Genomic DNA, 27,766 nt, shown 5'->3' with positions numbered 1-27,766 from the left:
TAAGGTCCACTCTGGTCTACTGGAACTGACACTACTTCCTCACTTTGCCCATGGCTGTCCTAACTATCATTATAACCAGCACTCTCACTCTCGACATAATAATCATCAACGTAGTACTGTGCAGACTGACCACTCGGAACATTCTGTCTATCAAAATAATTCGCAGAATTCTGAAGGGAAGAGGAACGCTCATTCTGGGGTAACACACCACGTCTCCTACCCCTAGGAGCTTGCTGGAAACCACCACAACCTCTCTGACCAGATACGCCATTCGCACGCTGTAACAAAGCCGGGCAACTATTCTTAAAATGACCTTCCTCTCTACAGTAAGCACACTGATTAGGACCAGGAAAGAATCGCGGAGCATAAGGCTCAGGCTTCTGTAACAATCTCTGAAACTGTGGAGGTTGCTGAAACTGAGGCTGATTCTGACGAGGCGGATAAGCTTGCTGCAAAAGAACCTTCGTCTTTAGATCTTTAGTTTTCTTCTCTGCTTTATCCTTCTCATCTTTTAATGACAATCTTAGAAACCTAAAACTGGGATGTAAACAAGCGGAGAGAAGATGGAGACGGGACTATAATGAAACCTTTAAGGAGGTGTGGAAAAACAAGGTCTTGATATATAAGAATCAGATTAACAAATCTAAGGCAGAACACTACTCTTCTTTGATTTGCAACTCGGCCAACAATTCTAGGAGCATTTTCAACATACTCAATAGTGTTACTAATCCCGAGTGCTCCAGTAACGCCATCGTCCCGTCCCAAGGTCTGTGCGACAATCTTGCTGCATTTTTTAAAGAAAAAATTGATCTTATCCTTAAGGACTTGAATACTCCAGATTGTGCCCCGTCCCCCGATACAAGATCTGGGCCTCCGGCGATTGGCCCAGTCATGGCCACAATAGATTTGTTACATGAGTTCCCACCCCTTACGTACGAGGCCTTCACGAAGCTAGCCAGAGGGATTTCATCTGGGTCTCCTCTGGATCCTGTGCCACCTACAATTTGGAAGGAATTCGAGGAAGACCTTTTCCCCTCACTCCACCTTATATGTAACCAATCTCTTGCGACTGGTACTGTTCCAGCTCAATGGAAACGGGCGTTAGTCTCTCCTTTGTTAAAAAAGCCCTCCCTGGACCCAGACTGCTCCAAAAATTATAAGCCCATCTCCCTGTTACCCTTCCCGGCCAAGATCGTTGAGCGTTTGGTTAGTAACACTCTTTCTACCCATCTAGAATGTCATCATCTACTAGATGGGGATCAATTTGGTTTCCGGCCTGCCCATGGAACCGAAACAGCTCTAATCACCGCTATGGACGAGCTTCAAAGGCGGGCAGACAGAAGGCAGGCAGCGTTTTTGATCCTGCTTGATATGTCTGCCGCCTTTGATACGGTGAACCATAAGATTCTGCTGAGGCGGCTGTTTGAGGCAGGAGTGAGAGGAACAGCGCTGCAGTGGTTCCAATCATTCCTGCAGGACAGGCAGCAGTCAGTGTCCATGCCACCTTTTCAGTCAGCCTTTTCTCTAATATCGCACGGGGTTCCCCAGGGCTTGGCAATTAGCCCGATTCTTTTTAATCTGTATCTCAGACCTCTTATCAAAAGCTTTAACATCAGGATTGTCAACTATGCTGACGACACGCGGATGATCCTCTCCCTAGAAGGGGAGGACTCAACATCTGTGGAGGTGTTCCACAACTGCCTGCGTGTCACGTCTCGGTGGCTAAAGGACAACTCCCTTCAGTTTAATGCAGGGAAGACGGAGGTGCTCTTTAGCGCCAGAACCAAGTTTCCCGGCCGTTCCCAAACAACTTTTGGCCCCCGGAAACTGGTCCATAGTACGGCCGGTGGAATCAGTCCGCAATCTTGGGGTCATGATGGAGCAAAGGCTCAGTATGGAGACGCACGTGCAAAAGACGTCTGCCTGCTGCTTTGCCATCCTTCGTTCTCTGAGGAAAGTCCTGCCTCTCCTTCCTATCCATGCCCGTGCCCAAGTGGTTAGGTGTACTATCCTCAGCAGGTTGGACTATTGTAATGCCCTTCTGCTCGGTTCCCCTGGTTTCCTGTTGGACAGGCTCCAAAGGGTCCAATCTGCGGCGGCTAAGCTGGCCTTAGGGCTCACGAGAAGATCTCACGGGCCGTCTGCTCTGGGCAAACTTCATTGGTTGCCGATTAGACAGAGGATACAATTCAAGGCCCTTTGCATAGTCTTTAGAGCTCTTCATGGATCTGGCCCAGCCCCCTTGCAATCAAAGTTTGCTTGGTACTCACCAACCAGGCGACTTCGTTCTTCTGATGCTAAGTTGGTAGTGGTACCCAGATTCAGGAAAGTCCGAGCTGGAGGCAGGTCCTATGAGGTGGCAGCTGCTCAACTTTGGAATGCTCTCCCGGTTGAGATTAGACACATCACTGAACTCCTCCCTTTTAGAAAAATGATTAAAACCTGGCTATTTCCCAAGGTAACCGCCTGAAAGCTCGCACCCCCGGTGTTTCCTTCCGCCTCCTCAGACCTTATCAGCGCCAGGATGCCTGCAACGGTGACAGTAGCGCTTTACAAGTTTGTTAAATAAATAATCTTTATCCTTATTCTCGTAATATTGTGCAGTAGCCAATATCTGGGCCGACGAAGAAACAGCCCATGAACTCTGAGTCCTTTAACTTATTAGAAAGTTCGGGAAGTAACTTAAAGACAAATTTGTCCACGAACAACCTTTGACCACCTTCAGTGCTCATATCCTGATCAATAAACGTTTCTTCAAACCTCGTGAAGAAATAAGACACACTCTCGTCTTTCTTTTGTTTGCATGCTGCTAACTTGTCCCAATTCACTCGCAAAGGAGGCATCATAGTTTTCATCAAATTAATAATCCTACCTGGTAATTCTGCAACTAAGGGCTCAGGTTTGGCACCTCCTACTTGCCGACCATCTGCAGCAACAATATTAGCCCACGTATCTCCTAATTCTTGCGCATGATTCTCATGACGAATCTTCGCCCACAAAGATTGAGGAACTACATTACCCATTAACATATCTATGTCAGCTAAATTCATAATACACGCTTCAACTGTCTGAGACAACTCCTTGTAATAACCGGCAGGATTCTTACGGGGGTCAGGTAAGGTCTGCTTAAGAGCCAAGACCTCTGCTCTTTTCCAAGGGATATGTACCCATAGTCGCTGAAAATGTGCCGGTACACACTGAATACCCTGATTAACATTAGCAACAACTTCCTCTCTCCATACAGGGGGAACCTCTCTCATAGGATACTGCTTCACTTTCCTCCTAACAGAGGGATCAGGTTCGTACAATGGCTGAGGCGGTAGTCTAGACCTGCAAGCAAGTATTGTCTCTACGGCATCTGTAACATCAGATTCCACTATCGTCCCTTTAGCAAATTCGGACTGAACATCAAGCACTTCCTGCGGAATCGGACCCAACTCATTATCTTCCCATTCCTGACGGAGAAAAGTACACATTACATCAAAAACATACCTTTGCTTAGGCGGCTCCCACTGAAAGAAAACATTCATAACTGCTGGCAAATTATACCTGGAAGCATTTAAAATCCATCTACGAGCCAACAAATCCAACACTGTCCGTTCCTCTGAACTAGGAAGCTGACTACGACTCTGCTTATGTTCCGAAACAGGGGTCATATTCAGTGACCCAAACAATGGAGACAACAGATTAGCAACAGTCTCAGTCATTCGTTTCCTAGCAGAAGGAGAAGAAGCAGACATAAGAACAGGAGAATAAGTATTTTGAGGCAAAAGAGGTGTAGGAACAAGAGCAGTAGGAGTCGAAGATGCAGAAGTAGAAGGCAAAGGAGTTTGAGGCAAAGCTGGTAGCAAAGCTGGCGACCCTAGAGTGGGTTGCGCAGTAGGAGGCAAAACCATCTGTGGAGCACCGGGTGGCTGAACAACAGCAGGAGGCTGAACAACAAAGGGTGGAACAACCGGGGGTAATGGAGGCGCAGTAGCACCCTGCACATAAGGGGGTGGCAATCTCAGTAGATGAGAGATCAAAGGATCTCTTTCAGGATCTTCAATCACTTTTGGAGGAGAAGGTGGCAAAGCCGGATAACATTTATTGATGGCCATGCAATGTTGTCTTTCTGAGACTTCACTTGCACGCTCTTCTCCATCTTCCCTAAACTGCCTAGCAGCTTGTAGTACTGACATATTCTTATCTTTCCTATCTCTTTTTGCCTGCTTAATTTCTCGCTGTTTGGCTTCCTTACGCCAAAGGCGGAAAGAGTTAAACATTGCCGGCCGGGCTTTCTTCCTAAATAGCGCAACTTCCAGATTATCTAAAATATTTAATTCGAAGCTACCATGTTGGGGCCATCGTAAAACACCATCTTTCCTTGTATAGCGGACCCACACTTCATTATAAGTGATAGGACCCACTCCGTGTTTTGAATAGAGCTCATAAGTCGGAGTTCCAACCGGAGGTATCGGACACGAATCCTCCAATCGGGAATCCCAGACCAGGCATCTTATAGCTCACTAATCTAGCTTCAAACTTCAAGGGGTTATCAACTATCGATACACTCGGAAATATACGAGCCCCTCGGCTTCGATTATTGCAACAACAGAATCAAAACCAAGAACCAAAACAAAGTCGTGGGAGCGACCCACTTATACTTAACCAAAATATCTGCAACGCCACCAGAAGACCGTCTATCGTCTCGCTTTACAAAGGATCAATCAAGGGTCCAAGACAGGGCGACAGTCAGGGCAGCAGTCCTTCGTAGCCGCTGGAAAGCGGGAAGCCTCGCAGAAAAGACCTTCGGTCCACGTCGACATGCAGGGGTCAATGAAGTGGCGGCCTTCCTCCAGAATTTCCTCACGTGGCTCCTCACGATCCTCAGGCTTGGACCGGTACCGCTGAAGTCGCCCCACCGTTGGGCGCCAACTGAAGAACCGGGTTTTCTTAGAACCCAGCGGTGCCAGGGACACACCCGAAGTCTTCGGATTCTCCTGTCTTGGAATACAGAGACACGGAATACTTCTGGATGGCGTCAAAGATCAAATTTATTAGCTGCAGCTAGTAACAGTAAACCAAGCAATACAACACGGTGTACAACTCAGGAAACTGCTCAATTTGTGTAGAGCAAGACATCTCTTTTTATACACCATATTCTCATTACAAATGTACACCCACTGCGCAAAATTCTGACCAATAGGACACATTTTCTAACTGAGTATCACATTAACAAAAACCCAATTTACAGTAACCCAACCCAAAAGTTAATTATTAGGACTGTCCCAAATTCAATTTCCACAAGCCGGATAAACCCATAATTGAAAGCACTACCCATGTAATGAAAAGTCGTAAGGAAAGAAACAATTCAGATGTTGATTAGGATAAGATATGTGCAAGGAAACTAAAAGTTAACGATATCCTGAACATTGATTGGCAATTTTAGACAAGAATCAAACTTAAGGGAAATTGGTTTTGCGAGGTCAGTTTCAGGTGAAGAGGTCAGTTTCTCTGCAATTCACTCACAAGTCAGAAAAGGGCCTGTTAATGCATACATGAACAATGAGGCCCATGCAACTTTGTTCGTTCGGTTACCTCCACGGCCTACGTGAGGGCAACACAAAAATGGCGTCTTGAACAACTCAAACAAAATGGAGTCTGGTTCAAAATCACGGAACCTCAATCTTTGGTCATACACCTTGGGAGACCAACTTTACTAAGCTCCAGTTAAGTAAGCTTTCCACATTCACAACATTAAAAAGTGGAAGACTGTGATAGTATCTCCACCTATGAATGTGAAAAATCCTTGTTAGTTATTGTTAATAGTATTGTTGTGAAACAATCTTCTTTCTCTCTTCTCCCTCTAGTCGCGCTGTTCAGCGTAGTCTGGCCATCATCCGCCAAGCCAAGCAGAAGAAGGAGAAGAAGAAGGAGTACTGTATGTACTACAACCGCTTCGGGAAGTGCAACCGAGGAGAAAGCTGCCCCTACATCCACGACCCTGACAAAGTGGCAGTGTGCACCAGGTATGAGAAATGGAACCGGGGTCTCAACATTCCTATACATTTAGCTCATTATGGCTTTTTTTTTTAACTCAGATGAATATATCTGCAATCTCTTTCTTGTTACCTGTAAAGCAGTCTTTCGAAAACGTATCTTATCGCAGCTGCTGTTTATTTTTTCAAAATGTAACAAAACAAAAAAAAAACTTGCGAAAAAGATACTTTTTAGGCTATCTCATACTTTAGGGTGTCATTTTTTAAGACCGCATCAGTCCTATTCCTGGGCAGCTATACAACTGAAACAGGTTTTTTTGTTAGGGATGTAATCTCGAATTTCTTTATGTTTGAGAGCTCGTTCACCTCTGAAAGAAGGCACACATTTGCACTACTAAAAAACGGTATCTTCCCACAATGGCATATCTATACTGTGCACTTGCCTTTCATCTGTATGTTTGTCTCAGGTATGACCTGACCGGGCACACGGAGCAACGTGAAGATTTGATTTTTGCTGTGATAACATTTAAACAGGTCATCCAGTGTAGAGAAAAAAACTGTTCTATTTGCCAGTCCTCTATCACCAACAATCCAACAGAAGAGCACCTTCACCAGAAAGAACAGGTAAAGCTTAAAGGGCCATCCAGTGAATGACATCACAACAGATCTCAAAATTCAAGCAAACATAATAAAACAATGGAACATTCTGCCTATTGTTTGTGATTATGTCTGATTGCATGTATTTTATAGCTGTGCATTTAACCTCTGTGTCATTTCTTACATTTAGGTGGGTTTACTGTTCGTTCGGTTGTGCTCCCTTGCTACAAGACAGAAAGTGTTGTTGGGTGCCATTTTGTAAAAATACGTTGGATACATTGTAAATCTTGGTGGATATCTTGTTACTCTAAGTGCTCCATGTATCTATGCACTGTTGTCCAAATGACGAAGTCCAGGATGGGCTCTTACCCTTTAATACATCAATGCACCCAAGAAGGCTATATCACACAACTCTGAAATGAGTTCTTATAAAGACCATCTGGTGAAATTAGTCACACCAAGTTTTACAACCCAAGCAGACATCAGACAAAGGGACATTCTGGAGCCCTTATTGTTGGTAATGGTTGATCTGTACCAATGGTCAATAGAACAAATGCTTTACTTTTCATTTAATGCAGACTTTAGTGCCTCCCTCTATGTTTGTTTCGCTGGTCAAATGTGACTTTGCCGTCACTGTACTGCAATCTTTCCCCAAAAAATGGCCTTAATACTTTGTGTCTCTTAGTGTTTAAAAGCCCTCACCTTATGTGCCAATGGAACAAAGGCAAGCTACCATCTAGACAGTTGATTAAGGGAGCTTAGCAGAGAATTGTCCATCTTCAAAAGGCTTCAGAGTACATATTGTAGTAGGATAGAAATCTGGTCGCTCAAAGTTAGGTGGTCTGCCCCAAGATTGGTGGGGACGCTGCTTTTCCCATTTCCCCTGTCTCTTAATTGTGCTGCTGCCTGGTGGATTTTTCTGAAGTTATGTAAAGATAGCAGCCATTTGGAAAATACATGGGGATATTATAAATGTATTCCCATGTGTCACTGAATAGCACCTTGGCCTATGAAACAATCAATCCAATTACCATGTAGGTGTACATCTAACAATAAAAGTTGGCTATAAAAATGCAAAACAAAATCCATATATTTTTGAGTAAATAAGTGGGCAATATTCCAAATTCCTATTGAAATTAGTAGGCTAAGCATGAATGTTAAATTACCAGGTCTGTCTCATAATCTACACTGTCAGTGCCCAATGTGATAACTGGTATGTTCTCTCTGCTCGTCCCCGTCACCCTCGCCATCCCCACTCTCTCTCTACTCCTTTTCCCACTCCTTCTCTCCCTTACCTCCACTTCTTAACCTCTCCTTGTTCTCTATCCCTTCCTCTCTGTTTCACTCACTAATTGTCTCTCTCTTGCTCCCTCTCTGTCGCTCCTCCGTCTCTGTCTTTCCTCCGTCTCTGTCTCTCCTCCGTGTCTCCCTCTCTCCTCTGTCTCTCTATCTCTAGAAGTTACATCAAACATACCCCTCAGATACTATGAAGATGTTGGAAAACTATGGGATTTGTATCCTCACTCTGAATTTTTCAGCATGAATGTTAAATTACCAGGTCTGTCTCATAATCTACACTGTCAGTGCCCAATGTGATAACTGGTATGTTCTCTCTTTCTCTCTGCTCGTCCCCGTCCCCGTCACCCTCGCCATCCCCACTCTCTCTCTACTCCTTTTCCCACTCCTTCTCTCCCTTACCTCCACGTCTTAACCTCTCCTTGTTCTCTATCCCTTCCTCTCTGTTTCACTCACTAATTGTCTCTCTCTTGCTCCCTCTCTGTCGCTCCTCCGTCTCTGTCTTTCCTCCGTCTCTGTCTCTCCCTCTCTCCTCTGTCTCTCTATCTCTAGAAGTTACATCAAACATACCCCTCAGATACTATGAAGATGTTGGAAAACTATGGGATTTGTATCCCCACTCTGAATTTTTCTTTGGGCACCAATAATCATTCCCAGCTGTAAGCACCAATATGACCTTCTTACACGCTGCATAAATTAGATTCCAGCTTGAATATTTGTTTGAATACTGCAAAGATCTAGCAAGTTTGAAATATTCTGCAGTTATGTACAATGGCACTTCTCTAAGAGATGATATATCCATGTACACACTTTGCTAAGGGCGCCATTTCAAATGTTAGTATCTGTTTATAATGTAGGAGCTAATTCCTCATAATTGATATTCTTTTTGAAATCACCATTTCACATCAAATCAGTCACCGAGAAGGCCTCAAATTGTTGGCTTAGCCCCTCACTCAACTGCATATAGAACCCTAGGCCCCTTCTTTGACAGCCAGCTGCAGTCATAAGTGTGCCCAAAAGATCACTTTCATGCATGGCTTACTATAAAATAAGTTAAGATTCCTTATAGATGAAGCCTGCATTGATGCAGCTACTTGTAGCAGTATATGAACACCTCGATCACGCAACCAAGAAACCAAATACCATGAAAGAATTACCTGGGTGAGATGTAGAATTAATGAGACATGACCTTTAGAGGATCATTCAACATCTTCTCCAAGATCCCTGTGGTGTAATCTGTAAATTTCATTTAAAACGTTGTTGAGGCCACAAACAAGAGAATCAAAGGTAATCTGCCAGTAACATTTTCTGTATGGGTTTTGTCTCCAATGGAACATTAAAGTATTAAAGCTCACTTCTCTGTGTACCCCTGTCTATGTCTGCTCCCAAAAAGGCAGGAGAAGCACTTACTGGGACAAGTAAAACTGGCAAGTGTTCGTGGTTTGCACGGGATTTGGCTTCTGTTACCAACATTTTGTTAACTCCAAATTGTTCTTAGAATGTGTTGCTTTGGAGCGCTTACAATAGTGTGTATCAGAGATATTGTACTCCACAGAACTGCTATTGCAAAGAAATGTGTTTGACGCATTAGTAGATGAGTAATGCTATTCTCTGTGCTGTAACACCTTTTACTGGACGGTCCGGTCCTGATCCACAGTCCACCTTTCACAAGCTCTCCACAGACACGTTGAGAGTATAGCTCTGTTTCTTTGGTAGCATAGGGTATCTAAGTGTGTGCGTGTTGACGCTGTGGAATCTTGCTGACCATTCTCCTGTTGTTTTCTGATAGGTTTTTGAGGGGCACATGTAAGAAGACTGATGGGACATGTTCCTTTTCCCACAAGCTTTCCAAAGACAAGGTTTGTATGGTTTTTATTGAAGCACATTCCAATTGACTTCACTACCTTTTATGATTGTGGTACCTGGGTATATAATCTTGTAATGGTCTTTGTTTCGGTTGTCCTAGATGTATAGACCTACTACTGGACCTGGCTCCTCCATTGGCTAATCAATGTCATATTGCTTGCACTGCAGAGTGATTGTGAGGTTATGATTGGATAGTAACTGTCAACTGCAGACCTCCGTGTTTCTACGACTGTTAAATATTACCCTCGTGGCAGTTACCAAGGTGTCACCTGGGGAACCACAAGCTGTCAATCGTGATGCCTCTTTCTCAAAACACTACTTTAGTAGTATCTTCATGGCCATTTCTTCCGCACCTTGCTGATTCGCTGCATCCATAGGATTAGAGTTTTACTGAACCTGTTGAAAATCTTCAGAGATTCGGATAAAAACACCGAGTAGAGTTACGGTTCTTATTCCATTCAGCATCCTCACCAACCCTACTCTTTTGCAACTTTCTGCAAGCTAAACATTTTGAGCTGGCCCTGGGCCGAGATGAACTCTATGAAAAACATAATAATAATAATAAAAAAAACAAGCACTGTAAATCCACAGAAAGTCTAGCTTGCATTTAGTCCTGACTATAACATTTAGAAAAAGACTATCTGCCGCAGTAACAAAAAGAAACAAAAAAACAATTACTTTCATGTACAATGTATGTATATGATACGATTAGGTGTTCTTTTGAAATGTAAAACAGTCCTCTGTCCATTACAACGCAATCTTCCCTTAGGAGGAGGAATGATCTACCAAACAGTAAATAGAGACATATGTTCCTCTGGGCGGACACAAAGCCCTCTCTAAGTATTTTAAAGCATTAATAATAACAATTGGTTATGAAGAGAGTGCACTGCCAAGCCAGACCCAATAACAAATAAACGAAGGCGCCCAAACGTCTACAATCAAACGGCTCCTCATTTCTCCCCATACAAGCACCAAGGAGCGTGTGCACGTCTGAGCGTGGGTTGTAGGCTCGTCTTCAGAGTACTTACAAGGGGCCTGTTCTGCTTTGATTTATAGCTGGGCCGCCGGTTTGCAAGAACAGAAGCCGCCACTTACACCCTCCTTGTAGTTTCCATTTAACCTGTTTTATTGCTACCAAAGGTGAGGCAAGTCCCATTTATCAGACCTCTGACAGAGAGGGGGTGGGAGGAATCATGGTTTCAAGAGAGAGTCATTTTTTTGTGTATTGTGCATTGAGATCTCTTTGGCAATTAATTTTGAGCAGTACATTGTCTGAAATTGAACATAGTCCCACGAGCAGGCAGTCAGCACAAATGTCATGCTGTGGGGCTTTCAGGAACCAGATATGGAGAGCCTGATCTGTCCTTCACATATGTGACGTCAAAGCTGAACTACTTTCCTCTTCACTGTGGAGCACCTCATTTGTTGCGCCTCGTAGGGATCCATTCGAGGCACGGTGGCCTCATGGGTGAGCATGCTTCTTGCTGTTCTGAGGCAGGGACCAATGGTGACCCCTTGAATAAGAGGTCCATTATAGGGAGTAACTCATCCATTTGCATCCTTTAATACCTTCCTGGTGGCCCACTTGCTTCGTTCCCACACATGCCTAGAAGAAGCCAAAGCCATACTGGTTTAAATACAAAGGTAAAGAACAAGATATAATTAAGAGGGGCATCGTATTGAATCAACAGTTCATGATGGGGGGCCTTCCAGAACTAGGGAGCCCCAGCATAACTGTGACATCAGAGACCTCTATAATCCCGATCTTGCTGCCCGCTGCTTTTTCATAGCTATTTCTCAGTGCATCTCATTTTTAAGTTTTCCCGTTATCGATACTGTGCCATTCAAACCTCTGTTTTCCACGAACCTTCAATCAGTTTACATAGGTTCCTCTAAGTGGGTTTCTAACTTTCATTTATTACTTGCTTCTGTTCGCTCTTTATGGTCTACCTTGACTGTACAGCTGTCACCAGACAGTTATGTGAGCATCAATAGAGAGGAGCATTGGCTCCGCCCACATGTTTGGAGCCGGGGGTACATGTTTTGATTTGACAGAAGGTATGTGCTCCCACAAAGAAAGTGCTTGCCCTCCACACACCTATGATAATTTTGTTCTGCAGTCCAGCTATTGCGAACAGGCGCCATAGCAATGCTTCTGTCCCCTTTCAGCACAGAAAATTGAAATATCGGGAAGAAACAGACCGGCCAGGAAGGCCAAGGAACTGATGCTGAGGCCACCCATCTTTAAGAAGAAAAAAACCTACGATAGAGCCTTGTCAGGAGCTGCCCCAAGAATTTGGAACTCTCTCCCCTGTTCATTAGAAAAATCCCAAACACCGCAACATTTAAGAGGGAAGCTAAGATCTTTCTCATGAGCAAGTTCCTTCCATAGACAAACAATTCATCATTTAAGCCTTGACATAGAGATGACTATTCTACAACCATACGGGGAGTAAATAGGAATTCGCCAACTCTATGTTGATACTAGCTGTCGACGTGATACTAACTCTGGGTCTGAAAAACATAAAGGACTATGAAAAAGTCAGTAAAAACATCATGTAAGGGAGAATATAATTAATTACCTATCCTACCTCAGAACATTGTAGAATAGTTTGTTAAACATGTACTGTACTCTATCTATTGTACATCGACGTTATCTCTCTTTTATCTAGCGTGGGAGGAAACACTCCCAACCAATTTCTCTACTGTAATATATATCATATATTCTTGTCATGTTAAGCGCTCTGATACCCAAGGGTCTTGTTCGCGCTATAGAAAACTTTCAATAAATAAATAAATAAATGAGACCACTACTAGAGCCAGTGTCCAGTATGACACTAAGGGCCAGATGTAGGTGTCCAAATACCGGTCGGAAACGGCCGAAAATACCGATTTTCGGCCGTTTCCGACCGGTATTTGGGCATTGGTATGTAGGGGCATGTAAAATTACAGAATCGGTAATTTTACCGAATCTGTAATTTTACCGATTCGGTAAAATACCGAATTGGTAAAATTACCGATTCTGTAATTTCAGATGTAGGTAGCACTGTTTTCAGTGCTACAAGGGTTTAAGAATTCTTAATTTACCACCAACTAGTAGTTGGTGGTAAATTAAGAAAACCATTTAAAAAGCATTTTTTTTACTTTTTAAACAGTGCCATGTGGCACACATACATGCCCTAAGGGCATGTATGTGTGTCACATTGCACACAAGGCAAAAACTGGGGTGCTACAGGGTGTCAAAGTGACACCCTGTCCCCCTTGGCAATTCGGTATTTTTACCGATTCTGTAATTACAGAATCGGTATTTGCCAGTGATTCCTATGGGCTTCAAGGCCCATAGGAATCAATGGCAAATACCGATTCTGTAATTACAGAATCGGTAAATACCGACTCTTACAGATTTGGTAATTATTTACCTACATCTGCCTCCTTCCTATTTACCGACTCTTAAATACCGATTCGGTATGAGTCGGTATTTAAGAGTCGGTAAATAGGAATTACCTACATCTTGCCCTAAGAGTGCTTGTGGGACTCCGCCGGCTCCACAGACAATGTCAACCAGATCTCCCAGGCTGTATGGGAAAGTTTAGCCTATTGCAGGGATTGTCTATGATCCACTTGGAACAAAGGCCAAACCGCCTCCACAGTAACAAAGGTGCACGTCAGGTATAGGTCCTCTGCTCACTTGCAACCCCTGCCTCACCATTGTGACAGATACATCTGTGATTGTATGTGCACTCTACTGTAGGCCACTTGACTGTACAATGCTCTAATTCATTGTATGCCATTCCACTTTCCTACACTACTCCACTATATCCCATTCCAACTACAACAATTGACTCTGCTCTACGTCACTCTACTCTACAACTCTACTCCACTTTAAGCAAAATCCTCTATGCCACTCTATTCTACAGAACTCTACTCCATTTTGACACTCTACTCTACGCCCTTCCACTCTGACCCTCTAGTCCCTCCATGACATTCCACAGCATTCTACACCACTCCATGACACTTCACTCCGCGCGACTCAACTCTACTCTCCTCCACTCCACTCTCCTTTACCCCACTACCTTTTAACCATGCTGGACAGCAGCCACGGTGGTGTATAATATGGTTAAAACATATTGGCAAAGCCAATAGCTCTTGCATAGGTGAGACCTATTGGCTTTGCCAATGCTTGTTTACCAATTGTGTGGTCAAAGAATTTATGAGCGATTTGTTTATAAATTGTGAGCTATGGAAGCCTCTCTGGGAGTCGAGCTTTAAACCTCTCCGCCTCATAGGCTATAGTTTTGTTCATGCAATTAGGTGGATAGACTGCAAGTTGCAATGTTAAATGAGTGTTTATTACAGCTCTTTGTTTTAACATTTACTGAATTCCTAGCGTAGCAACAGAGAATAATCCAAGCATATGAATCTATGCTAGAGAACTGTAATTACAAGTAAGTAACCTTTTGTATGTTTTTCTCAACATCTAATTACCAGTATAGCGCACAGAAGCCATCATTACAGCATGTTTGACAGCCTGTCAGCACCATCATTCTGGAAGGTTTGAGGGCTTTGTTCTACGTCAGATTATGTTGACGCTATTTTTTTTTTACTTTGCACTCAAAATCTCCTTTAAAAGGAATGTTAATCGAAGAGAAATTAAGAGTGAACTCCCATATTTACTCCCGGGTGTGCCAGATTTCGAGTCCTTGACTTTGTTGCATAGACCCCACATGATTACTTCCAGCTTTAGCTTAATTTGTTAAGCATTATTGTTCTTCTGTCTCTGTCCGGGGTGTTTCTAAAATTGCTAATGGCATTCCCCAGCTGTTTGTGGCAGTGGCTTGCTCTTTGCTTCCGTTATAAATGCTGTCTGCTTCTCACGAGCCGCCGCATTCGGATCTTGTGAGGAGCTCTAGCATAAAATATAGAGGTCTCTGTGAAGCTCGGAACATTGAAAGCTTGCCTCTTGCCCCCTAAAGTGGGGGCGCCTCAGGCCAAGGCTGCTCCCTGCAGGGACACGAGCGAGGGCACACTCCGTGGTAAAGGGGACCTGACATGGATGATGAAGCATTTGTTGAGAAGACCAGGGGAGCGGGGGATAAATTCTGGAATAAACACATCCCCTGGTAAATTAATATTCATGCGTTTGTGTAAAAGAACTAACTGGTACACGCGTGAAATAAATAGACATATAAATGTAATTTGCAAAGCAGCTGATACGTAAGTGTCCTATTAATTTTAATGTTCAGCCGTTGCGCGGAAGTGATGATTTAGTGAAAGCGGTAAATGTGAATGAATGGGCCGCGCCGCCGGAGGTTAGGGAGTCTCGGGCGCAGGCAGCTTGCGGCGCCTGCTGCCGCTACAACAGCTTTTCCCCTTGAGGAACTCGGGGAGAATCAGCAGTTTTTACTCCTAATAGGGCTCTGAAACTCAGTTGTGAGCAATTTGGGAAATGCACGTGGCGGTTCGAGTTCATTAGCAGCCGGTCCTCGCGCCGGTGCCGTTCGGAGATGTCTGCCGCGCGCGCACCTGGGATTCCAATGATGATTGTTTGTGGGCGCGTCGAGGGGGTGGCCGCGAGGTTAACCCAAGCGCAAAGGCAGCGCGCGTGCTGTAACTGCACGCAGTGACGGTCTGCTGCGGCGCGTGCTCCCGTGTGCTTCCCGCCACTCGCATGAGCCAGAGCTGCCAAGGTTTCAAATTGCTATGTGTGACATTTTCATAATTTCAGTGTAATGAAGAGTGACACTTTAACGGCTATGAGTGACACTTTTACGCCATCACAATCAGGTAATGAAGACCAGGAAAACATATGAACCTATACCCTTTTGAGCAACAAGAAACTCTAAGGGCCTTATTTATGAAGGCCTTGCGCCACCAGTGCGTCACTTTTTCCCATTTAAAAAGTGACACACCGGTGGCGCAATGCCTTCATAAATAAGGCCCTAAGATCTTAAGACTTATGCAAAGCACCAGAAATGGAAGGGCACTTGGGTATGAATGCGAGAGAATTTCTCCTTCTAAACACCTTACACCACTGCCACCCTTCCCTAGAACGCCAACCCTCCCTGGGTTTTGGTGCATCCCCTCTGCCCTATCATGACTTTCACACTCAACTCCAGGAGGATACCAAGGCTGCAGGCACACTTATAGAAATCATATAGGGCAGTGTTTCCCAAACTGTGGTCCGCGGACCCCCAGGGGTCCGTGACACATTCCCAGGGGGTCCGTAGGCAACAGTTTTAAAAGCACAGAAACGTTTCTTGTATAATTAGCAGCTTTCTAGCAACAATAAAAGTGTCAAGAGAATGCCAGTGATTAATGTACCTGCTGGAGAGCGAGGAGAGTTTTGTTCAGTGGCAGCTTTGATTTAACTAATGTAGCACAGAGGGTTAATGTGCCTACTGCAAAGAACGTGCAACATGCATCTTAAAAAGCAGTATTTTATGTGCCTAGGTTCGTCGTTACTGCTTTTGTCACAGAGATTCTTTTGTTAGTGTGCCCTTCATAAGTGATAATCGTAATCTAGCAGAGGAACCTATAAACTGTCATCAAAGAGCTGCTTGCAAACTGCATGGTACCATTTATTAACTTATATTTTGTCCCAGTTATTCACTATCCTGATGCTGCTAAGAAGATATATTTGGGTGGAAATACATTTTTAATGCTAAAGTCAATGCTAGCCACTGTGTTATGTTCTGAATCCTGAGTTTGTGCTTTTCCAGACCAAGCACTCTCTAAACATTTTATATACACACTGATTTACATGTATGATTCAAAGTCTCTATATGTGTGTGATGTAAAGTGCTCTGACATCCTACAATGGTATGAGAGATGCTATAAAACAAATGAAATACATGTGACAGAGGGGCTATTACTTCAATATAAAAAACTAAGGGCCAGATGTACGATCTGTTTTTATATGCGCGAACCTGTTTGCGCATGCATAAACCTATTGGGCCATGTACATAGCCTATTTCGCGAGTCGCAGTTTGTTTGCGACTCTCTAAATAGGTTTTGCAACTTGCTATTTGGAAGGGGCATTCCCTTCCAAATAGCGAGTTTTAAAACCACGTACAAATGTTTTGCGGTCGCAAAATTGTCACAATTACCACCTACTTCAAGTAGATGGTAATGCATTCGCAAATGGGAAGGGGTCCCCAGGGGACCACTGCCTGCCCTTAGAAAATGAAACGAAAACATTTCATTTTCCTTTTTAAAAAAATGCATGGTAAACAGGCTGCATTTTTTTTAAACTGCTTTATTTAAAAGCAGTCCGAGACATGGTGGCCTGCAGAGCCCAGCAGGCCACCATCGCTGGGAGGGCTGGCATTCCCAATGGGCTCGCAAATTGCGAGAGGCTCATTAATATTAATGAACCTCGCAATCTGTGACCCCATTGGGAATCCCAAACAGTCTTAAACACACTGTTGTACATTTCATTTAGCAACTCGCAATTTGCCACTCACAATGTGTCGCCAATTGCGAGGCGCTAAAAGAAATGGTCGTACATCTGGCCCCAAAATCCTTAGTACTTTGAGTATTTGTTTTGTGTGCACACGTGTGTATTTTATTCGAATTACTGTTTTAATGTTTGAAATTTAACTCATACAAATTGCTTGGGGGTCCCTGGCTTCCAGTGGTGACTCAATGGGGGTCCTCAGGAGTCAAAAGTTTGGGAACCACTGATATAGGGTCATGCAACATGTAAATGTGTGAGACGCTCTTCTAAACACACCACTGCCTTCCAGGATCTCCAGCCCTTATTGGGTTACCCCGAAACGTTCCGCCCCAGTAGGTGCACGCCTACATGCCCAGCCCCACATCCAGGGGCACAGATGAACTGCCTAAACTCCAAATTAAGTGTCAGCACAGCTGACTCGTAGATGCTTTGCAGACCGGCATCGGGCATTGATTGGGCAAGCAGGTGATGGGCACAGTCACAGACACGGTCAAAACAGGGAGCAATTATTTCAAAAAGAACTCCTCAATTGGACACACAGACACCAAAAGTGGGTTGTTTACACCCTCTCCACCACCTCTGACCCCCTCGCCCCCCGACAGTAGTAAGTGCAACTATAATGTCACACAGCTCCTGGAAAGTTCCATACACCACAGACTAGACTGTGACTGTGTGAACTTTAGCTGTAACATATAGGGCAGGCAGCTGATGATGGCGCTACAACTGATATTTCATAATTTGTTATAAACCAAACACATTTTAATTGTAGACTAGAGTGATCGATTATACACAATCCAGGGCACAGCAGGCACCCTTACTTAGTGAGCCGCGCACAGTGGCAGTTCAGTTACGGGCCGCCTCATGGTCGCAGTGACTCCCACTAAAAAACGCAATGGTGCTGCTCGGGCTGCAGTCTTCTTATTCAGTGGTGTTCTGGGATCCGTCCTGTCACGGAACTCAACATGGATTTTTAAAGCTTTTTTTCCCGGGCGGCGATGCGATGACGATTCCAATCTTATCGTGGTACAAGACGGCTGTAATGCCAGAAACCAGTCCTAGGAAGCTTGTTTCCGGTCCAAGGAAGGCATGGCTTGGCATTTCGGGCTGGACTGTTCCCATGAGGCACAGGGTCAGACTGATTTGCATATGGCCATGTCTGAACTGGGGTGGCAGAGTGGGCTAAAGAACGGTGATGGATTAAACCCAGATCTGTTGCCTGGGTGTGAGTGTTTGATTGGTTCAGATGCTCCGTCCATCACCACCCCCTTTTGTACTGCCAATCTTATCGTGAACTGCAACCACCCGCTCGCGCCGCCGCATGACGCAGCAGACCTCTGCCTATTCAAATCTGTATGTCACAACTCTATCCAGTAACGAGTAACCTGACTGACGTCATGCCAGTAGCTATTGGGCACCGCGCTGCCGCTCCTGACATAAATGAATAAAGAAGCTGATGTGCAGTGTCGAGACTCCAGGATAAAATTGTTGCATTTTAGCTAGCAGCTCAGCCCTCCCCCACAAGCCTGCCAGGAGCAGTGCGCATGCCACAGCAAGCTGCCACTCCACCAGCTAAAGTTTGCCAACCTTCTGAATTGATTAACAGTGCCGCTCGAGGCTGTCACATCGATACCTGGACTGTTGGGTTTTTCCTTTCCTTTCCTCTGGGAGCTGAGGTGGCCTGTGTGGACGGCGGCGGCAGGAAGAGTGGGACTGCGAGTCCCAGGAGCGTCAGCGGCTTGCTTGTTGGCCGCACCTGTGAGACTCTTCCCCCTTGTCCCCGCCCCCCTCCTGGGTATTCCGAAGGACCATTGGCCATAAGAACAAGGCAGGCCCACACGTCACGCGGGACGCGGGACGCGGGCGGGCTAAGCCCGGGCAAAGGGCGGGCCGTTTGAGGCCGTTAGAGAACGGTAGAGACCGGACCGGGCCACCCCCCTAACGCCCCGTTTCCCTGGTACTGTTCTCTGTCCATTTGGTCGACTACCGGCAAGACGCTTCATCATGGCCAGCAGGGAAACTAGAAGCAAGTCTGCTTCCACTCTCTCCGGAACATTGGACAAATTCCTCTTTAAAGTTAATCTTGTGTCTAATAAGGGTACCTCTGTATCCGAGGAAGGTGTAGACAGTTCTTGCTTATCTTCGCCAGGGCTATTAATAAATACTAGTACACCGCTCTCCCTATTGGATAGTATTGACCAAACTATTGAGTCAGTTTTGCAACAACTTAGGACACCGTCATCTGTGCCAAGGGACAGAGGTACATCACGCACTATTAGTGATGTAGAGGTCTCCTCTGTCACAGAGATTGTGCCGCCCGGAGATCAGGGTATGGATCCCAATCTGTCAATGTGTACGGGTGATAGTGAGGATCCCGCAACTAAAAGGAAACGACCCAGCAAGCACAAAGGCGTTAAAAGGACTAAAACTAATCATGTAATACCTATTGTGATGGAAAATTTGGGTGCACCGGAGCTTATAAGCTCGGGAAAGAACGGGGCCATTCCAGGTGTTATACCTATTGCATATACACCAGTGCTCACACAGCCATTTATATTTGGAGGGGCTGTCCCTAACACCTCGGATTCCCTTATTGCCACACTCACCGCTGTCCTCGAAGGTCTTTTGAATCCTCTTATTCTCAAATTGGATTCAATAGATTCGAGATTGACAGTGATTGAGAGATTCAGTATGGGTATTCGAACACAGACTGGGAGTGGAGCAAATCCCGATGGAACATTAGGGAGTGGTATGATTGTCCCCTGTCCTCCCCTGTCAACTATGGTTCACGTTCCTCTTACATGTATAGCCCCCACTGGGGAAAAGAGTAATAACATTATAGCTTATTTATTTATTTAAAACATTTGTAGAGCGCGGCTGTCACCTTGAAGACCAGGCAGAGGGCTTTGAAGGCTATGCGTTGCTTCAAGGGGAGCCAGTGTAGCTCGGCTAACGCAGCAGTGGCCGAGGATCTCCTAGTCCATCCAAGGGCCAGTTTGGCTGCTGCCGACTGGACTCGTTGGAGTCTATCCAACAGTACCATGGGAGATTCGAGCAGGAGGGCATTGCAGTAGTCGATGCGACTGAGAATAGTGCACCTGACTATCTAAGCTCGGGCCGGAGGTGGTAATAGTGGCAAGATTTTACGTAATGATCGCATAAGGGCCGAGCAGGTGGCGACTGTTCTTGTTACCTGTGTTTCCATGCTAAGTTTGGTGTTTAGCATGACGCCCAGATTGCGAACACTGGCGACAGGTAGCGGGTTATCTGGATTTTCCGGGGGCCAGAACTCCGCAGGCAGGAGGCGAGGTATTCGGCTCGCAGGACAGAACAAAACCTCCCGGTTCCCGGTGCTCAAACTGTTCCTGTACCATTCCCCAGGTCTGCACCACCGATTCCTCCCCCCAGAAAGTCAAAACAACCAGTCTCGGCTAGACAACACACCCAGGAGTGTCTAACAAATGTGCTAGTTCACAGCTCTAATTCACAGGATAGCTCCAAATCTAGGCGTATGGCAGTTAACCTGCCTCCTGAGGCGGCGGGCTATACTGCAATACTGACGGGGGTACCTGAGCTGGCCAACGGCGTGAAGGAGTCTTATGACTCCATACTCAATAAAGTAATTAGTTGGCTTAATATCCAAAGGCCACTTCCATCTGATCTAAAGGGAGAAGTTTTACTGGTTAGAAGGGTGCCTTGGATTGGGTATACTGCCAAGAAAACTGAGGGGGATTGTTTAATCGTCAGTTTTAAGAGCCCTCAGGTTGTTACCTACATTTGCAACTGGCTCGGTAGCATAGGTAACACATCTATTGCATTGGTCCCTCTCTCGTATTTTTACCCTAAACCTTTGAGGAGTGATGACGGGTGGACACGGGTGGGTTTTGCTGTAGACGGGACTAGATATAGGCCCAGGCACAACGTCCATCCTACCACATTCAATTTCGCCCATCCAAATAGATTCAACTGCCTTGACGAGGTAGATTGACTCCGAAGGGGTTTATCTACGCAATTTTTCCCAGTCAGCGTAGTTGAACCTCCAGGACAGGGGATGGGTGCTGTAGTGACTGACACCCCAAATAGAGAACTGGAAGATTGTGGTTTGAAATTGCCTGGCCCAAGGGACCCTTTAGTGACCCGTTCCGTAAATCAAACTGGCAACGTACAAACCCCCCAAGTTATCTGTGCTGCTAATATAGCAACAACTGCCCAATCTACCCAGGTAATAGAAGTACAGCGGCCTGCACTCTTAAACGCAGGCATTACACCTGAAACACTGGATGGGTCCCCTTCCAAACCCATCTCTGAGACTTTGAAGGTCCTCTCCTGGAATGTGGCAGGTATTGCAAATAAATTATATACACCAGATTGGGAGCACTTATTAGACTCTACTGATATCTGCCTTTTCCAGGAGACGTGGGCTAGGGACCCATTGACTAGACAGGGTTTTGCAGTATTTGAACTTCAGGCTAGGTGGAGTGGACAGGGGAGACCTTCGGGGGCCTAGCGACTTGGGTGGCTAGTCACATTGGATGTATTGCAGAAAGCATTCCTACGTTTTCGCATGACATCCAGTGTGTACTTCTTAGGTGGCCCAATGCAACCAAACTGGCTATTGTAAATGTCTATTCCCGTCCTGTCAGTGTAGCTAAGGAATCTCCCACCCTGGAAGATCTCTCGTCTTTTCTGGGGTCATTACCAACTGACTACAAAATTGTGTTGGGCGGAGATTTTAATTGCCACTTCGAACCTCTGGAAGGTTTAAAGGAGGGCGCTCTTACCTATGAAGATGATTTCTGGGGTGTTCCACCCTGTTCATCTCCCCATCCTAAATCTTGGTCCCCACTTGCAGTGCAAATCATGACCCTTACTTTGAATTATGCACTGAGGGCTTGCAACGGTCGTACCCCGTCAGACAGCCCCTCATTGTGTACCTTCAATAGGAAGGACCATGAATCGAGGTTGGATTACATCTTTGTCGACCTCGGTTTGTGGTACAAGGTCCATGATTTTAGAGTATTCCCCAGAACGGATAGTGACCATAATGCTCTCCTATTGGATCTGAAACACCCCGCTCCTGCTCCTGAGGTACAACTTGCCAAATCCCATGACGATCCAGGTAATTTGGCCCTTTCTTCTAATAGGCGAAGGGTAAAATGGGGCAAATCGTAAGCTCAGAGGAAAATATAAGAAAAATCTTTGACATAGCTCTCCCGAAGTTTATGGAAATAGATGATTTAATTGAAGAGCCTAGATCCCAAGATTTTAACAATAAACTGGCAACCATCCATGAAAATCTAGTGGGATCTCTAGCGGAGGTCTTTTTCCCAATGGCACCCCCACGGCGCAAGCAGACCCGGGTATCATCATGGTATAACTCAATCTGTAAAAAGGCTAAATCTGAGTTAATTGCCGCTATCAAAGCAAGAGCAGATAGGACCTCAGTTGCCAAACTTAGGAGCCAGTATAAGGAAACTATGGTCTTGGCGAAAAAGAAGTGGGATTGGAATCACTGGCATGACCTCTCCTCGGCTTTAGAATCCAGGGATTCGAAAAAATTCTGGACCCTGGTGAATAATGGCACGGAAGAGGTCAAAGCGGCAGTGGACTCCAACATTGCATCATCCGCCTGGGAAGACCACTTCGGCAGACTGTATCAAGAGATTGAACAGCCTGCCTATGAAGCGGCCCTTAGTGATACATCCATCCTCGGAGATGGCCTAGAATTTACCCTTGGCGAGGTGGTTAGTGCAATAGAGAGATTGGCAATGGGAAAGGCCCCGGGACTAGATCGATTGCCCGGTGACCTTTTCAGACAACATCCTGAGATTTGGGGTCCATACCTCCTTATTCTCTTCAATGCCATCCTGGGAGGTATGGAGATCCCCTGTACTTGGCTGGGAGCAGAGATAGTGCCTATTTATAAAAAGGGTTCCCCTCTTCTCCCAGCCAACTACAGGCCGATCAGCCTCATAGATGTCCCCCAAAAACTCTTCTCTCGCCTCCTCTTGGACCACCTCAATGATTGGATGGAGGCAAATGAAATCTTGAGTCCCCTTCAGGCTGGCTTCAGAAAAAACACGTCCACCATGGACCAGGTCTTCCGCCTCATCCTCCTGTACTGGAAGACGGTGAGGATTGAGGGGGAGGCTATACATGGTGTTCGTGGATCTGAGGTCAGCCTTTGATCTGGTCCCATGGAAAAAACTCTGGCAGGTCCTCAGGGAGATGGGTGTTCCATCCCATCTGTTGCACATCATAACTAGGCTCCATGATGGCAATTATGCGCAGGTTAGGTGTGGCAGGGACGGTGCGCTGTCATCAAGATTTCCTGTTCTCAGAGGGGTAAGGCAGGGTTGCGTCCTGGCGCCGACCCTGTTCTGCCTCTTTGTTAATAGCGTTATATCTCACCTTGATGACGTTAAAGATAATGACGCCCCTCTTTTGGCCGGCAGGAGGGTGCCGGCTGTCATGTTTGCTGACGACACCCTCCTGCTTTCCAAACCCCCACGGGGATCCAAAGGATTCTAGATGGATTTGATCTTTTCTGTAGACAACATGGTCTAGAGATCAATACAGAGAAGACCAAATTCATGATCTTCAATCCATCCACAAAAACTAGACCCAATCCCACTCTGGGTTCTGTCAGCCTAGAAAGGGTCACAACCTTTCAATACCTGGGGGTAACACTACATGAGAACCTATCCTGGGAACCCCAAATTGTAAGATCTCGGCTTAAGCTGTCTCAACTTTCCGGTGCGATTTTGAGGGTTATACATTCGTCAACCTTCAAACCAATAAGTCCGGCACTGGAATTGTATAAATTGCAGGCCAAAGCGGCCGCCTCATATGGCAGTGAGTTATGGGGGCATAGAGCAGGTTCGGTTCTCGCCAGCGTCGAAAACAACTTTCTTAGACGTCTTTTGGCCCTCCCCCGGAGTACACCTTTGTTTCCCTTAAGACTGGACATGGGTTTACCATCTATCACTGCTGAGCTGGAGTCTAAGCCAATAAGATTCTTGCATATGCTTTGGTCTACCAGTGAGCTTGCCCATTATAGGAGTGATCTTGTCCATGTAATGGAACTGAACCAACGTGACAAAATTCCCTGGTTGACCCACATAAAAAAAGAATTGTATCGGTTAAAATTACCTGAATTATGGGAGGCACCTGAATCGGGTTGTCAAAGGCTTTCCCGCAAACGTTTGGTACAGATCCATAAGGAGAAAAGCTTGGATCTCCTCCTGACCTCGACCAAACACGGCACCCTAACCGAACGTTTCCTACAATCCAAAAATTCATATGAATTTGAAGGTTTTATGGATATTATTTACCCCATTTTAGCCAGGAAGCTGTTTATACAGTGGAGGCTTGGCACTTTGCCAGTCAAAACCTTCACTTGTAATTGGCTTGACTCCGATGACAAAATTTGCCCAGGGTGCAACTCCCATGATGAAGATGAAATACATTTTTTCTTTTTCTGTCCTGCATACCAGAGACCAAGGAAACATTGGTTGGTCCCCCTATGCAGGAATCTGGGATTTAGGAGCCATATGCGCGCATATAGAGTATTAAGAACTAGTACCTTGCCCCACATAGTTTTCGCAGTGGCAAAATTCATCCTTGCTATGTGGCAGATCAGGAAAAAACTGTTAAACGCACAACTGTCGTAAATATTGAAAATAGTTTCCACACCACGGACTGTGCTTTCGGATCATGCCATGAATTGTGTTTCTTAACTATGAATTGGTTTCTTTCCCAGTTATGTTCTGAACATCCTGGCAATCAATTTTTATGATGTGTTTTTATAATTGCATTCCTTTTTTGTATAAATGTCTAAATGTATTTGTAATGTATCTTTTATGGTCTAGATGACCGAAATAAAGAATTTTTGGATTGGATTGGATTAACAGTGCTACTACGCCATGCCTATTATGCGTGACTTTGTATTTCAGTACAGTGATGCGGATCACCACGCTCAAATGCGTTAGTCTAACGCCTGATGCGTGGTACTTGGCAGGGCTGTGAGGCGCGATCAGGGAACCGCAGGAGGGCCTTCTCAGGGGGTTCCAAGCGTGCCTGATGGTCTCACCAGCCAGGCCTGGAGTGTACAAGACCTGACTGGGTATCGCCAACTCACACAATGCCTCCATGTGACACACAATATAGGTTCCCTTTCACGCAGTGAACGGGGGTAAACAAGCTGAAAACCACTGTAAATAATGGTTTTCCAGCTTGTTTTTTTGAGACTATGAACTGCTGACGTCCATTAAGGGGTGTGAAAACACCCCAGGACAGCTACACCAGCCTTAGCAAGCTTTTTTTAGGTCGAGCAATAGAGACCTCTGAAGAACCGGGTTATTTAAGACCCAGCGGCGCCAGGGGCACGCCCAAAGTCTTTGGGTTCACCTGTCTTAGAATACAGAGACACGGGACTCTTCGTGGTAGCGTCAAAGATCAAATTTATTGGCTGCAGCCAGTAACAGAAGTCCTAGAAATCATCGCGGTATGAGTTCTCAGGAGACTGCTCAATTTTACACAGCAAGTCATCCCTTTTTATGCCAAACATTATGCTTCAGGCAAACATTCCTTGTTTACAGTTTAACCAATCACATGTTTCCACAACAAAAGTATTGCATGACGGTAAAACCCACTTTTCAGTTGCCCAGCCCATGATCAATCATCGGTCAAACCCAACATTCTTCTTTAGACAGGTCAAACGAACCCATAATAAAAAAGGCCACAACCCAATCATAAATAGACCATAAAGAAAGGAGCAGAAACAGGTGAGAGTAGGATAAGGCATATTTGTGTGCAATAAAACTTTTACGATGTCCTGTGCTCTGATCCTTAATCTTAATCAGATAAAGGACAAGAACTGGTTTAACAAGGTCAGCTTCAGGCAACAGGGTCAGTTCACTCAGGTCAAATAGGAGTCAGCACGAACTGGAGCTAAGGTGTACATGTACTTAAAAGACTTGTTCAGCCACAGTCATCGGCCTATGTGAGGGCAACCACAAAATGGCTGCCATACACAAAATGGAACCCAAGGGTTCAGAACGAAATCCCTAAATACGTAGTGAATCTATCAGTCTAACATGACGAAAACACTCATACTTGCCGCACTAACTAGTTACGGTTCGCTAATATCAAATTCATAATGAAACCATGACCTTTATGGAACGGGTTCAGAATTCACGGAACCTCACCTCTTGTATATACTTTAGAATATACTTATATGTGTATGTACTTTGTGAGCTCTGGATATCAGCCCTAGGACTTGACTGCTTCTGCTTAGGGACTTTTTTTTCTGTTCAACTGCCTCTATTTAACTGGCTTGATAGAAAACGACCACTAGAGGTCAGTAAAATATCAGAATTGCTTTCTGCTAGTTCAACTGCCTCTATTTAACTGTCTTGATAGAAAACGACCAGTAGAGGTCGGTAAAATACCAGAATTGGGACTTTCTTTTTTTAAAATTTTCTGGCAATAGCCTCTATTTAACTTTATTGATAGAAAATGACCAGCAGAGGTCAGTAAAATAACAGAATCACTTTAGCATTCTCTATATTCCAGTCCATAGAAATTGTCTACCACGAGCACCCGTAGACAATAATATGTTTTTTCAAATCTTGTATTTTCAGTGATATGACCACCGAAGGCCCTGATTTTATATTAAAAACAGAGCTTTGGACTATACCATTACTCGCTGAAAGACTATATTTATCTCCATGTGTTCCCATACCTGGCGTGTCACGCAGTTTGGTGCTTACTTTCCCTCCATGTTAAAGACCAGTAGATGTTTCAGCACCCAGGCTAATGTGCTGCATAGCTAAATACATATAAGGTCCCAAAGGCAAGACCGATTGCATTGTTTGGACGGATGGTGCTTGGGGCGGGGTTGGGTTCAAAAGTGCCTCCTAGGTATTTCTCAGCATGAGGCCCGCCCCATCCTCTCACAGTGAGATTGTTCTTAAGGTTAGCAGGTACGGTATCGAATCGCCTACCATGAAGCTTTCCGAATGGGCAGTCTCCTGAACTGATGTTCCCCACTTTACACCGTATTATTGTAATGAAAAGAACAGATTATTTGACGTTACGCCACATAACGAGTCATTGGAAAGTGGTGGATGTATTAGTGTTATCCTGCAAAAGTTCCTTTATGTGTAATTTTCTGGCCAGAATGTGTTGTAACGTTTATTTAACCTATACTTGTTTGGAAGGATGGTGCTTGGGACGGGGTTGGGTTCAAAAGTGCCTCCTAGGTATTTCTCAGCATGAGGCCCGCCCCATCCTCTCACAGTGAGATTGTTCTTAAGGTTAGCAGGAACGGTATCGAATCGCCTACCATGAAGCTTTCCGAATGGGCAGACTCCTGAACTGAAGTTCCCCACTTTACACCGTATTATAGTAATGAAAAGAACAGATTATTTGACGTTACGCCACATAACGAGTCATTGGAAAGTGGTGGATGTATTAGTGTTATCCTGCAAAAGTTCCTTTATGTGTAATCTTCTGGCCAGAATGTGTTGTAACGTTTATTTAACCTTTACTACTCAAATGTGGATTACTG

General features: G+C 45.0%; 1 protein-coding gene across 1 annotated transcript in view; it reads left to right on the top strand.

Annotated features, from left to right (window-relative positions):
• Window positions 1–27,766, top strand: part of ZC3H3 (zinc finger CCCH-type containing 3) — a 1,704,695-nt gene that overhangs the window by 1,086,110 nt on the left and 590,819 nt on the right. Inside the window, exons 7-8 of the mRNA XM_078686633.1 lie at window positions 5,853–6,011; window positions 9,664–9,733. Of these exons, the coding sequence (XP_078542759.1) occupies window positions 5,853–6,011; window positions 9,664–9,733 (229 nt within the window). The remainder of the gene's footprint in view (window positions 1–5,852; window positions 6,012–9,663; window positions 9,734–27,766) is intronic.

Source organism: Lissotriton helveticus, chromosome 4_1 (genome assembly GCF_964261635.1).
Source record: "Lissotriton helveticus chromosome 4_1, aLisHel1.1, whole genome shotgun sequence".
NCBI lineage: Eukaryota > Metazoa > Chordata > Amphibia > Caudata > Salamandridae > Lissotriton > Lissotriton helveticus.
This window is presented reverse-complemented; position numbering and strand designations above follow the sequence as displayed.